This window comes from Nycticebus coucang, chromosome 2 (assembly GCF_027406575.1).
Source record: "Nycticebus coucang isolate mNycCou1 chromosome 2, mNycCou1.pri, whole genome shotgun sequence".
Classification (NCBI taxonomy): domain Eukaryota; kingdom Metazoa; phylum Chordata; class Mammalia; order Primates; family Lorisidae; genus Nycticebus; species Nycticebus coucang.
This window is the reverse complement of record NC_069781.1, coordinates 171,229,240-171,244,572: the sequence shown is the minus strand read 5'-3', so window position 1 is coordinate 171,244,572 and position 15,333 is coordinate 171,229,240. Positions and strand designations below refer to the sequence as shown.

At 39.1% G+C, this 15,333-nt stretch overlaps 1 protein-coding gene across 4 annotated transcripts in view; it reads right to left on the bottom strand.

Annotated features, from left to right (window-relative positions):
- HYDIN (HYDIN axonemal central pair apparatus protein) overlaps positions 1-15,333 on the bottom strand; it is a 362,157-nt gene that overhangs the window by 170,301 nt on the left and 176,523 nt on the right. For all 4 annotated transcript variants that reach the window (XM_053606972.1, XM_053606955.1, XM_053606945.1 and 1 more), the window contains one exon: positions 1,273-1,511. In XM_053606972.1, coding sequence (XP_053462947.1) covers positions 1,273-1,511 — 239 coding nt within the window. The remainder of the gene's footprint in view (positions 1-1,272; positions 1,512-15,333) is intronic.

Here is a 15,333-nt window from a genome sequence, read left to right as displayed (position 1 = left end):
TGTCAGAAAGGATAACAATAGGGTTTAGGCACAGAATAAAGTTATAGTTATATAAAGTTTGCTTTTATATTCATAGAAAACTGTTAGCTAACCCTCTACTTTCAAGCAAGGGTCAGAATAGCCTATTTACAGATTAAGAAGAACATGTAATTAAGTCTGGTTTTCAGTATATTGTTTTCTGTAATTATATCTGAGTGCATTTAAAGAAATTTGAAAATAGAAGCACTGGTATGCAATGACAAAATACCCTAGCTTACAGCCCACAGACAGGGAGATGAGTTTTCTATCTAGTTGGCTCAACATATAGGACAATTGGATACTTGTCAGAAAGCATGCAGTTCAAGTATCTGACTGGCCTGTTACTTAATTCTCTATTGGTTCATGGTGTTGTCAATCAATTCCCATGTTTTGTAGATGAAAGGAAGGAAAGGAGGAATGGGTGGGATTATGGGGAAGGCTCCCGACTGACTGATTCTTGTCAGTCCCATCTTTTCCAAGCACAGTGCATCTGACTTGGTTTCAGGGCCTGTTTGACTAGCGGCAGGAAGAGCGCCCCCCTGAGGTCTCTTTACAATACTGCAACAGACAGGCACAGATTCGGAAGCCCCCAAGAGTCAACTGCAATAGCTGCATGACTCCTGAGGACCTAAATAGATCCCCCCCCCCACCCACACCCTCTGCCCTCTATCTCTACATTGAGGTTGTTCTGCCCAGAGGTATCTCTATTTACCACATGCGATTGAAATATTTAGATCTAGCTTTTCCTGGGTGATTAAGTGAAGCCAATTGCATCCATCTCAGCTATTGTGGAGAGGGAAGGAGAGGACATGATACCAAAAAAATCTACTGGCTTGGTAACAACTAATAAAATACATTTTCCATAAGTTGTTACCTTCTAGGTATATACTATTTAGATTGCCACTAAGACATATCTGTATTTTCTACATTCATGAAAAGAGACGAGCAGCATATTGGAATCAGAGAGGGGCAATCATAGTTGGAATTCTAAATTCATTGCAGACAAGCCACTGTAAGTTTGAGAGAAGAATGTACATCCTAAAAACCAGATTGGGGAATACAACCAAGTTATGAGTAGTAAACATCTTCTCATGGCTGATGTACCCATCAGGAGGGGGAAGTAAGAATGGGAAAGGAAACGAACTGAGAAGGCTAGTTCTATTTACTCAAAAATAATTTTCTAAAGTAGGAGTGATGTTTAGCTTATGCAACATACATTACATCCATAAAAACTGACGCACGATATTTCTGTACCTAAAATGTGCCCCCAAATTGAGTTCTGGCGCAAAGGGCTTATCTGAAACAATGGTGGAACCAATTCCAGTAGCTTGGACATGAATCTGATAGGTGTTGCTATTTTCAATATCCACAATAACGGTGTCTTTGAATGTCACTATGTCATTCAGGTTGGCCGTCAGTGCCAGTTGAACATCAGTTTCCGGGGGAACTGTGCCTTCACTGGGTTCAATTGTCCACAGGGATTTTTTGTGTGCCTGAAACACAAGACTACAAGTTAACAGGGAAGATATTCTTGGCTTTTCATTCTGCACATGTCAAAGCCCTCTATGCTTCAAATGGTTGGCACTGTGGAATTCAACATAAGAGACAAACATTATTTTTTGAATCAAAGCAGCTGGGTGCTTGTTGGCTTTTCTTTTTCCAAAAAGCAATCTGATTCTGAAGAGCATGATTTTTACTTTTAAAAGCTCTGTGAAGATTCTTTACATCTCTTTCCCAGGCCTGTTCTCCAGCAAGCTTATACTACTTCTCTGCTCTAATCTCCAAATTCTGAGTTACAACAGAAAGTACAATATTCTTTATGGAGTTGAGAAATTATTAAAAGAAATGCTTTTACAATACAAAATTTCCTGTGTTATACTGAGGATGGGAAGTTTTCATTAATAAACAAAATTAAAAAGTCACCCAATTTCTGCCACTACATAATGATTAATAAAATTTTGTTAGCTGAAATTTCAAACTTATTTTGAAATGTAATCAGTGAGTTGTTTAACCATAGGGAAAGATTCTGAGAAATGTGTCATTAGGTAAATTTGTCACTGTAAAAACAACATAGACTATACTTACCCCAACACACATGGTGTAGCCTATTAACATGCCTAGGCTGTATAGTACAGCTTACTGCTCCTAGGCTGCAAACCCACATAGACTATTACTGTACTGAATACTGAAGGATTGCAGCACAGTAGTAAGTATTTGTGTATCTAAACATATCTAAACAAAGAAAAGTTGCAGTAAAAATATGGTACAATCTATGGGACCACTGTCATTCATGTGACCCATCTGACCAAAACAGCTATGGTCAGGACTAAATAGAGTTGGAAGTCACACCTATGAATCTGTTCCTTTTAACTGATCAGATCCTAATAGCTTAATCCTTTTCCTCCTTAAGGTATTCGGCAAAATAATACCTTTTGATGACACTTACTCTGAATCATCACATTTTAAATTGTAAACCCTCCCTCCAGCACTTGAGATAACCTTTACCTTGCTCTGTTTTCCCCCCTTAGCATGAATCATCTTTTAACGTATTACATAATTTGCTTACTTATCATGCTTCTTGTCTTGTCTCTTTGCACAAAAGAGATAAGCTCTACAGAGAAGGGATGTCTGTTTTTTGTTTGCCACTGACATATCTCCAGCATCTCTAACTATGACTGGTATATAGTTGATGCCTAATACACATTTGATAAATAAATGAATGTATCTGCTCTTTCATCAAATCCTTTGATGACAGACAACTCATGTCTTATGTAAGGTAACTTATCCTAGGTCTTAACAAGTCAAATGATTAGATATTACTTCCTTAAAGAGATATGCCTTTCTTCTGAGCTCTCTTCCAGTTCACGAATTCTCTCCTCAGCTGTGTTTAATATGCTGTTAAATGTATCTATTATGTTTTTAATCATGGTTTTTGTGTTTTATATTTAGGTCTTGCTATTTCACATTTATTTTTTATGAGATTTTCAGTCTTATGAGAGCTTTTACAATTCTGACTCTGACATTCAACTTATTAGCCACTACTACTAATAATTAGAAACAACTCCTTCTAGTCTATCCATTCATCTGCAAACTTGATGAGCAAATTGTTTTTAGGACTTTCCAAGTAATACAGCAAATACTTATTCAATGGCTCTGAGGTCACCCAAAGTACATTCCCTTCCCCAACAGTAATGACATTTAGGGAGAGTGGTATGTAAATAACAAAAATGCAATTCTGAATAAGTCCATAAAGCAAAGACCTCAGGGAACTCTAAAGAACAACCTGTTTTTTCCATGGCAGAAGATATAGAAATCCTTTGAATGTCTGACAAATGTACCACCATATTTTTTACCCCTTTCAAATGTGAAATTGGGCTTAATTATCAGGTGAAGGGATTCCTAATTATATTAGGGGATACTGATAATAAAATGGTGATTTACTCTTACTGCATATCTAAACAATGATCTCAAAATTAATAAGAAGTACATAACAAAAATACTTCTCCTATTTTGTTTTTTTAATCCTGATTTTTTAATTAATATTAAATCATAGCTGTGTATATTAATGTGATCATGGGGCACCATACACTGGTTTTATAAACAGTTTGACACATTTTCATCACATTGGTGAACATAGCCTTCCTGGCATTTTCTTAGTTATTGTGTTAAGACTATTATATTCTACATTTTAATTGCTTTATCATTTAAACCAATTGTGGTTTACTTTGTAGAAGACATGGCTCAGAGAAATACTTATGTGGGTTAATCTTCATAGAAAATATTTAATTTTAAAAAAATAATTAATTGAGAAAGGACTGAAAAGGAAAAGATGTAGAGATCATTTAGAAACTTCTAAGATGACAACTGAGAGGAAAAGCCAAACTCTCCAGTTCATTGGTGAAAAGTTGGACGATTCCCTCATTAATTTTCATTAGCTCCTCAGAAGAAGCCCTCTGAAGTAAAGCATATAGAAGAAAAAATGTTAAAAAACATTTACTTTTTGAGCTGGACCTTAGAGGACATTCCAGTCTAAAATTGTCCTTCTTTCATTTCATGTCTATTGTATACTTCTCCTAGCAAAAGAGAAAAGGAGTAATGTAGAAATTCATGTAGCTCTGTGGGGGCTCTGGTCCAATGGAGGTGATGAATTGGAAACTTCCTGACAGACTTAGGTCAGGTTCAGAATAGAGTTCCAATGGTGACCCTTATAAATGAGAACGATGTACACTGCAGATAAGAGGCGAGAGTTAAAGACTTCACCCAGGCAGAATCTTACAGGATGGCAGAGGCTTGGAATGTCATCAAAACCCAGCTCTGGCCCCACTACATATTCGAAAAATAAATTTGGTCAGTGGGTCCCGATGGACGCACTCTTAGGAACAGGCTCACAGGTACTTATGTAAGGAGAATCTAATATTTAAATAAAAAATGTCAATTTCCCAATATACAATTGAGGACAAATCCTGTTATACAGACCAGAAGGCTAGTTACATTTCCTCTGGTTTTAAAGTCTACATGGGAAATAAGTAAATTTCATTTTCAAATTTAAATACATTAAAGGAAAGAAGAATATTTTCAAGATGATAACTTGTATATAATGAGGTTGTAGATGAATAATAATCAGGAAATTTTATTTTAATTTTAGTATTAATGGAAAATATAGACTTAACTCTAAGTCGAGAGTCCTATTACTACTCCTGATCTTTGAATATGGAAAATCTCTAGAGACACAGAAATAGAAGAAAAGAATTAAACATTAAATATCACAGTAGATAAACTAGGGCCTGGATGAAGATATTTGTATAATTGCCTTTACACAAAGGACACTTGCAGAAAAAATGCTGAATCTTGCATGACACAATCTGTTTTTCAAAATTTTCTCTATAACTTTCCTTTTCATAGTAACTTATTTCTATGCAGAATACCAAAATATTCAGAAAACAGTATGCAAATTCTGTTTTTCCAGAGCATTAATCTGCATTTTAAAAATAATTTTGTATCAAAATATTAGTGAAAGATAATAAACTTATAAATTCAATTTTTAGGACCATATGTCAATTATTATTGGCAAGGAAAACTACAAGGATTGAGTGTCACAACGCTCTGCTCACATTTAAGTTCAAAGAAATAATTTCTAATGCATCTTTCAATTTATCCAAAAATATTTTAACTGCCCCAAAGTGAAAAATCTAAAATCCTCTAAAATAATCATAAAGATGACACTCAAATGAGTTTTAAAAGAACTTTAAGTGCAAATTAAATTTTATGTGGGTATTTAAAAATGAATAAACGTAGCTTCATTTCATCCAGAGTTCATAAGAGTCTTTGACTTATATCATTTTCAGTCTGCCCTACAGAGTCAAAACAATAATGGAAACAGATTTTGCATGCTTGAGTGACCAGCTTGTCTCTTTTCTTAGAATTACTTTTTTTACTTGCAATTTTTGAATTCTAGGCTCTTATTTTATGTAAGGTAATGACACCTGCCATTACAGAAAGACCCCTGAAACTCAAGGGCTGGATCCAACAGAAGCTTATTTCTGGGTCACATGAATTCCAATTGGTGACAGGGGCAAGGATGGGCTTCTGTTCTATTGGGTCAGTCAAGGACCCCAGCTAAACAGATTCTGACATATTTAACTCATGGCTTCTTACGATACTCAGGAGTTTGACATCCAGCTAGCCAATAGGAGAAGGAAAAGAATAGAGGGCTACATGCTAGAGTTTTGAGCACAAGCTTGGAAGTGCACATCACTTCTGTCCACTTCCACTTGCCAGACCTGTCATTAGCCACACCTAGCCCCGCAGGAGGCTGGGAAATGAAGTCTACTTCTCAGTCAGGAGTGAAGGGAGATGACTACCGGGAGCTGCCAGCTGCTCTCTGTCAAAGCTACCTTGTTGGTTCACTCTACTGCCACAACCTCGGGGTTTTCTCCAACTCTCCCAGATCTTAGATTTTGAAAGATGAAGAGCTAGCTCCATTCACACACAGAACTGGGAGATTAACCTGGTATTTCAAATCTTGTGGGAATTGTAGGCCCAGAGTCCACATCCATCTGCTGTTAGAACTAATGAAGGAGTAGCTAGAGAGAAAATAAGAAAGTTCTAGGCAAGAAGATCTCACTCTGTTGACCCTTCTTCTCAAATTTGTGACCTGAGAGCATCCTATATAGTTTTGTTCCTTTATGAGACTCAGCTTACAATTAAAACATAAATCAACGTCATTTTTTGTCCTTCCTTTATCAAAAAGAAAAATGCCTTTCAGAGAAGGCACTGTCAATGTCATCTTTCCCATTCTACCCATTTGTTTTCCTCCTGTAGCTGGTAGCACAGCCCAATCCTCAGTTCACAATGAAGTGAGGATGTCACCAGCGTAAGTGCTATTTCAAGTCAGGGAACATTAGTTTTCAACTGACCTATGTTGTTTCTATTCTGTTTCTTGCTGATACAGGTTGGCTGATCTGGAAAGACGACCTAAAGCTGCTCTCCAGACCTGAACTGTTGAATTTCCTTTTTGACGAAGTTTATTAATCAATGCTTGGCATAAAAGCAGACAGCAAAATATAGAATCCAAGAAGAAGGCACATTAACATTCCAGATGCTAAGGTATTAGACTATCCTCACCAAAAGTCAGGCTCTAAATTGTTCTACAACCCTTGTATCTCTTTGGTATTTGACTTTTAGTGTCCTTTGCTTTTAGGGAGGACTTGGTCTGTGTGATATTTTCTGTCATTAGTTGGCAAATTTAGCTAAAGAAGGAATGGAAGAATGGATAATCATCATAGCTATGGAAGATGTTTTGTAATCTTCTCAAAACCTCCAAGCAGCAAGATAACAGCTAATGAAAACAGGAGGGGGAGGGCTCTGGGGGAAAAGGGATGCAGGGTTGAGTCCCTGCTCTGCTGCTATCCAGACGGTGCACTTTGGGCATGTTTCTTAACCCTGCCCCGTCTCATCTGTAGCTCAGGATAAGAACTGTACCTTCCATACAGAGTTGTGGTGAAGGATAAATGAGACACTGTGTATAAAAACTCAGCCCAGGCTCTGGCACATAGCAAGTCCTCAGGAACCTACCTATTGTCATCTTTTCACCAAAATCTGAAACGCCCTAGCTGACACAAAGTATGGGCTTAGTAATACTTGCTAAATGAAAAGATGATGAAATTGAGAAAAGCAAAGAGGAATGCTAAGAAAGCATTTAAGGTACAAGACTCTTTCCAGGAGAGAAGCGGCCTGTGGAGGTCTGTGGTAGGCAGAATTCTAAGACGGCCCCCAAGCTCTCCGACCCCTAGAGCATGGTGGTCCTCTCCCAGTCATTTAGTCAAATACTAATCTTGGTGCTGTTGTGAAATGATTTTGCAGCTGTAGGTAAGGTCCCAAATCAGTTGACTTTCAGATAGGAAGATTATCCTCAGTGAGCCTGACTTCATCTCTCTAGTGAAGAGATTCTAAGCATGAGAGGACCAAGGAGGGGACGACACGGCGGGGAAATGTGGTGGCTCCATAGCAGCCCAGAGAAGTCGCTGTCTGATAACGACTAAGTAAATGGGGGGCCCAGTCATACATGGAATGGAGAGAAATTCTGCCAAGAACCTGGGGTGGGGGGACCTAGTGGTGGATCCTTCCCTAGCTGAGCCTCCTGAAAGGAATACAGCTAGCTAACACCTTGATTTCAGCTTTTCTGAGATACTGAGGGAAGGATGCAGCCAGACCATGCCTGGACCCTGGCCCATGGAAACTGACACATTACTATGATTTTAAGCCATTCTATGTGTGGTAATTTCTTACCCAGCAAGAGAAATCTAATACAGGATTCCATATATTTGCTTCAAAGATGATAAAAACAAGCCTCCCTCGGCCTCCCATTAAAATGTCAGCAGGAGTTGCTTCTGCTTTTTCTGTGAATTAGAGCTGGAAAGCCAGAGGCATTTCAGCAGCCCATAAACCACACGTACAAGAGGAGCATGGACGTCCGTGCAGGGAATAGGACAGCACAGGAGAAGGAACATTTTGTAATCTTGCAATTCAGAATTCGAGCCCACTGGGGGTTAGCATTAAGCCCTTCTCTCTGTGGTTTCCCATATCTAAAGATAACATTTGCTTTTTATTTTACAATAAGGCATCAACACCCTTTTTAGGCAGCGCTCAGTTCCCAAGGTACAGCCGACAGAGCTTTTATAAGTGTCCTTAGCGTGTATTTAATATGTGCCATGGAAGCCAGACGTGCCTGTCCTTGTTTGCACATGTCACCTCAACAATCACTGAGAGTGTGAAGTGCCCATCTGCAGTGCTAATGACTCTGAAGCTGGAAGAAAATAGCACCGTGCACTTTTCTTCAAAATAGCTCGTCTGCCAATTGAGATCTGTTAAGAATTTCCTTCCATGAAATGGGAGGAGGCGAGTAACAGGAGCCAGTGTGCAGAGTGAGGGCTTTCTCTGGATTTATACTATTATCTCAGCAGAGGATCGGTTCTTTGTAGAACAAGAACAATGAAGAGTCACAGCGGCCTTGCTCTTTTTTGTCTTCTAAATGGTATCTCTCTAGTCATGTGGGTCTCTTCCCTGAAGTGAGTCATTTTGTTGCTTAAAATAATTAACCGAAAATTAGGAGGTAAGATGCTGAAGAAACTGTGCTAGAGCTTTCCAAGGGAGGCAGTTTAGGGTCCGATTAAACATGTCACATGACCTGGCGGTCCACTTGAGACTTGGCCATTCATAGCCAGGTGACCTTGGGCAAATTTTAAAATCCAAGTCTTGGTTTCCCCAACTGTTAAATGTTAACTTGAACATGAACTAAAATAGGTGCCAGGCATCTACTATGGAGTAAATAATGAATGGTGGTTATGGCTAATGTCACTTCTGAAACTTCCCATTCATTTCTCCTGCCATCTGGCACCCTCTGCAGTCTACATGCTCACAGGATTATCTATCATAGATCTGACCCTCTTCCTCTCCAGCAGCAGATTCTGCATAACTCCAGTGTCTAGGTCAGTGGTGCTGAGTCTTTTATCCCCTTTGAGAAACCATGGAACCTCTTCATAGAAAAGTGCACATATACCCCTCCCCCAACTTTATATATAAATTTTAGAGTTCATTGGTCCCAGAAGCACATTTGTCACTTTTTTCTGTTAGATCCACATGGGAACTCACTTATTTTTTTGAGACAGACTCTCACTATGTTGCCCTCGGTAGAGTGCTGTGGTGTCACAGCTAACAGCAAGCTCAAACTCTTGGGCTTAAGCAGTTCTCTTGCCTCAGCCTCCTAAGTATGGGACTACAGGCACCCACCACAATGCCTGGCTATTTTTTGTCGCAGTTGTCATTGTTGTTTAGCTGGCCCAGGCTAGGTTTGAACCCACCACCCTCTGTGTCCGTGGCTGGTGCCAAACCACCATGCTATGGGTGCCGACCTATGAACTCACTTTTTATGTTTATGTGTTTGGGGAATCCATCATTTTGTGTGAGTATTGTTAGAAGATGGAATCTCACTTGCCACTGAGAAGTCACCCAGGCTATCTGCAAACATGGCAGGCCGTAGTCAAGACTGGTCTACCAGATACGAGCCTCTGGTCTGAAGGAGCTATTTCCACGTCTTCATAAAAGGGCCCCACTCAATTTCCAGGCTTGCTTCCCAGGACACCAGGTCATTCACCTTTCCTAAGTTTCCCAAGCGTCACTGCTGCATTAAATATACTGCTGTTTGGAAACGTATCTGCCATGTCCTGTCCTCTTTCTCCTTAGCCTTCAAGCCTCCATGCACATCTTCTGACCCATGAAAAACTTCACCTTGACAGAAGAATAAATCATTTCCTCCTCTGTGCTCACACGCTGTAACCTGGCTGATTTGTCGGTATATTCACTTCTTTTGTGATATTATAAAATCTTTGAAGAAAGAAACCATTCTAATTACCTTTTATCTGTCAACCTCAGTCAGCACAGTACCACGCAGGAGGAAAGGGCTCAGAAACAATATGTGGAAAATGTTCAGCCTCACCGCTAAGTCAAAGAAACACAAACTTAACAATAAAACAGTTGTTTCACCTGCCAGATTTGGCAAAACAAAACCAAAAATGTTGGTGAGAATCTTAGAGTGAAGTTCTTCACCGCTGCTGGGAGGCAGGATGGAAAATAGTACAAGTTTTCTGGGAGGTTATTCACAAGATATAGCAACACTTTTAGCTTTGTTTGGGCCATTTGACCAGGAATTGCATTTCTAGGAATTTTGTCAGAGGAAACAGTTGAGGATATGAGCTGCTTTTAAGACACAAGCATTGTTTACAGCAGTGAAAACCCGGGAACAATCTATCAGTCAGGGATTAGTTAAATCAACTGTGGTGGAGTCAAATGATGCAGTAAAATCAGTGAGTAAAAATGACCTGGAGAGGAATACTCCTTAATTATTCATATTAGAAGTGACTACAACATATCAAGGGGAAACAGCTGGTACCAACACAGTGTTATCCATAGGAGGGTGCAAGGCAATAGACCACTTATGCATTAAGAAATTTGCAAGTTGCACATACCAAATTTAATAGTGATTATCTGCACGGTGGGGCTGTGAGTGATTTGTTTTTTCTTATCCTTACCTTGTTTGTTCTCTGTGAATAATGTTATGTATTTAACAAGAAGACACAGTTAGAGTTACTGAATAAATAATTCATCTTCAAAGGATATGGTCACTCTTTTAGAGCTCATTGAATTTTAACTGTTTGCTTTCTTGCTTGAGTCTCATTCCTAGATTCCTTCTTTCTTAGAAGCCTTAAAAAAAAAAAAGTACACGTACCCAGTGTAAAATCCAAATGGAATCCAAGGGTCGAACCCCTTTCTCCTGCCTGTGCACGGTCACCACTAACCGACCACAGAGGCATCTATCGGTACAGTTTCCTGAGTGTCCTTCCAGATGAGCTTCAGGTTGGTATTTGCATGTGTGCTTTTTCTTACAGAAGTGACAGCAGACTATACAGTCTGCTCTGCACTGGGATTTACATTTTTTTGTTTTATTTTTATCAAATGTATATCCACACACAATTTACAAAGTCCAATGGTTCCAGAAAAGGCATATTGGAGAAAACAGTAGTCCTGGGAACCCACTCTCTCATCTTCCCCATCACTCCAATCCTTCTCCATGAACACAGTCAACCACTGTTAATTCTCTTAGCCTTTTCTTCTGATATTTACCTCTGTATCCCTAAGTAATCTACTGCTACTTCTTAATTTTTTAGTTTGCATACCGTCCATTTATTTCTCCCTATTGTAGATAATAAGAGTTTCCTCACGTCTTCTTTCTTTCTTTCACTTTTTTCTCCCTGTCCTCCCAATCTAGTTAAAAATTACTTTTTTAACTTTTGAGATATTTTCATTTACACAATTAGGAGTATGCAAATGGTAAACACAGGTGAGCGACCAAAAATGTTCTGTGATTACATTTCCTTTCTTGTACAACTTCCATGTTCCCAGGAATCAATTATCATGTCTTTGGTTAGTTTTTCATCCATCACAGACTCATCTCCAAACTTTCAACAAAAGGGGCAAATTGCTCCTCAGTACTTTCAGAAACATCCGATTTTCTGTAAGTTCCATCTTTTTGGAGACTCTCCTGAAGCCATCTGTTTTCCAACTCCCGCCTGGGCGGTGGCTCTCTGCACCCGCCTGTGATGTGGCTTACATCCCAGGAAGGCCAAGGGGGCTTCCTGCCTTCCACGACATTCTCTCCTGTGTTTGAGCCCCTGCTGCCTTCTTAACCGTGGTGGGGCATTCTTCAGTAGCTTCCTGACAATCGGTATGTGGAATGTACATTTTTGGAGATCTTGCACTTCATTTGTTTTTTGGCTGGACGATGAATTCAAGATTAGGATTTATCTTCCTATGGAAAGTCAGGGGTGGGGCTGGGGTGGAGGGTGAGGTTCGTAGTGTCTCTGTCAAGAAATCTGATGCCACTCTCTGGGTCCTAATGTTTTTGGTTTTGATCATTAATTTTTTTTTTTCTTTCTGGACATTCTTGTAGCTTTTTCTTTGTGTCTAGTGTTCTGGAACTTAATTATGGTGGCCTTGCCCTGGAAGTATTTTCAACCACAGTGGAGCACATTCGATGAGTCTTTCCCATACATTTCTCTCCTCGGTCTGAATACATTCCTTCTTGGATAATTTCTTTTTTTTTTTTAAATAACTTTTTATTATTTATTTATTTATTTATTTATTTAAGAGTCTCACTTTGTTGCCCTCAGTAGAGTTCTATGGCATCACAGCTCACAGCAACCTCCAACTCCTGGGCTTAGGTGATTCTCTTGCCTCAGCCTCCTGGGTGGCTGGGAGTATAGATGCCCACCACAACACCTGGCTACTTTTTGTTGCAGTTTGGCCAGGGCAGGGTTCGAACCCACCAACCTTGCTATATGGGGCTGGTGCCCTACCCACCGAGCCACAGGCGCCACCCATCCTTCTTGGATAATTTCATGACTTCCATTTTAAAATTTGCTCTTTCTGGAAAACTAATTGGATCTGAGAACTTCTGTTTTATTTATTTATTCGAAATAGTTCCAAACTGTCACCCTGGATAGAGTGCTATGGCATCATAGCTTACAGCAACCTTCAACTTGGGCTCAAGAGATCCTCTTGCCTCAGTTTTTCTATTTTTGGTAGAGATGGGGTGTTGCTTTTGCTCAGGCTGGTCTCAAACTCATAAGCTCAAGCAATCCACCCACCTCTGCATGCCAGAGGGCTAGGATTACAGGCATGAGCCACCATGTCTGGCCTGGACCTGAGAACTTCTGAACAAATTATCTAATTTCTAATCTTTCCCCTCATTTCTAGCTCTTTTTCTTATTTTTCTTATAATTCCTCAATTTTATTCTCTAATTATTCTATCAAGTTTTTAATTTCCATGCTCCTATTTCTAATTTCCCTTTAATATTTTTGATTTCACTGAGTACACTTTTTTTTTTAGATCATAACTGTATACATTACTGCAATTACAATGTGCTGACTCTATATACAATCTAGAATGTTCACATCAAACTGGTCAGCGTATCATTCACCTCACTTTTTCAATTGTCGTGTTTAGACATTTATACTCTACTTTTAATATACTTGACATGTACACTTGCAATATAAAAATCAGTCTGTTTTTGTTCAAAAATGAAGTTACCTTATATTAATAAGATTATTATCATTTTCTTTTATTTTAAACTTACTTCTCCTGAATTGCCTTTGTTTCCTTCAGGTTCTCATCTTTGGTTTCTTTCTTCTGGTTACAGGTTTTCCTGGAGGAGCTTGGTCAAGTATTTGTGTTTAAAAGTGAAGCACTAAAACCTCTGTGCCTGGGTGGCTACCAGCCAAGAACATATTATTTAGATGCCCAACTAACTGTTGATTTTGGCCTTTCCTTGTGCCTGGTCAAATTGCACAAAGAAGTATCTTCTATTCTTCTGGCCTTATTCTGGGGGTTGAGAGAGAAGGAGCTGGAGTTTTGCCTTTCAGCATGAAGATTTTTGTGTCGTCTACTTAGTTTTATAATGGCTCCCTGCCCTCAGCAGTGCCTGAGAAGTCACTGCCTATTTAGTGCTCTTCCTTTCAAACTGTGGTTTTCTTCTGATGTTTTTAATTTTAATTTAAGTTTCTCTTTTTCTTCAGCACTTTGTTATAACGTCCCTAGATGTGGTTTTCTTTGCATTTATCTAGCTCAGTTTTCATGGTGCTTTTTGAATGTGTGGCTTGATGTCTCAGACTTTATTCTTCCCAGTCTCTCCTCTTCCACTGGTATTCCAATAACCACACTCCCTGTGTTTCTGCTTTGCCATCCTTTCTGTATTTTTTACCTATTTCTTGCTCATGTTTCATTTTGGGAAGTTTCTCCTGGCCTGTCTTTGACTTCTTCAATTCTCCATTCATCTTTGTCTAATACGCAGTTAAACATAGCCATTGAGTACTTAATTCTAATTGTTGTATTTTTTTAAGTCTATAATTCCCAATTGTTTTTGTTTCTTTGCTTCCTTGATTGTTTTGAAACAGAGTCTTGCTCTGTTGTCCTCAATAGAACACAGTGGTATGATCATAGGTCGCAGCAGCCTCAAACTCCTGGGCGCGAGCAATTCTGCCTCAGTCTTCTGAGTAGTTGGGACTATAGGTGTGCACCGTGGTGCCTGGCTAATTTTTCTATTTTTTAATTTTTTTTTTTTTTAGTAGAGATGGAGTCTTACTCTTGCTCAGGATGGTTCTGAACCCCCAAGCTCAAGAGATCCTCTTGCCTTAGTCCCCACAGTGGTAGGATTACAGGTGTGAGCCATTACTGCTGGCCATTTGTTCTTTTTAATAGTTTCCAGATCTCCATCAAATTTATGTTCCTTGAACATACCAAGCATGTTTTAGTTTTCCACTAAATGCTCTTGTCTGCTTGCATGTCCTATTATTTTAAAATAACTGTTGGGCACTTTAGGTGCTTTGAGGGCTAAGGATAAAGTTGTCTTCTCTGGTGATGATGTATGTTTACTTCTGGGAAGGCTGTGGGGGAACTAACAACCCTGGACCTCCTTCACCCAAGCAGAGATTGAAATGACTTGAATTGGAGGTCTGCATAAGGCGAGGACTTTGCCAGAACCCGTCTTTTAATTTTTATCTCCTTAACCTGACCTGACTCCAATTTTTATCTCCCCAGCCCTGTAAATTTTGCGAAAGCTACTTTTAACTTTTCATCCTCTTCTGCAACTACATAGGAAAAGTAGTCCCAAATGCTAGGCATACATCTCTTGGTTTTCTTTTTCGTTTGGGTTCTCCCCGGCTCGGTTTCTCTCTGATTCCCTGAAGCTCGTGATTTTCTTGTTTTGTCCAGATCTTCTCCTTGTTCTTAGTTTAGGATGATAGATTGACTAGAGAGGGCTGGGCCATCCATGCACTGAGAGTCCCTCTTGAGTCAAGTAATTGTTCTACCTCTTGATTTCCCTATTTGTGAAAAAAATAGTCTGTAAAAAATATGAAGACAGTTGACTTTGATTGTATCGGGGAGGAAGCTATATGTAATTCATGTTGTTTTTCAAGTAATATGCACTAATATATTTTTAGGTTACTGGCTTAGCATTTTTGTAAAAAGACCATAATGTTTTTTCTGAAAGTCACTGCCTTCTTAAGACTCAGTTAACGGTTTCAGATCAAAGACAAGGCACAAAAGATGGTCAAATAAAAGAAAACAGGACAGCTCTTGAGCACACAGGCATGATTTACACCATGCTAATAGGCATCTGTATAAATAAGTAAGCCCCAAGAAGAAAGAAAATCAGACAGCTAATGAAGCTAAAATTTCTAAATAGTAAATTATTTGTTAAT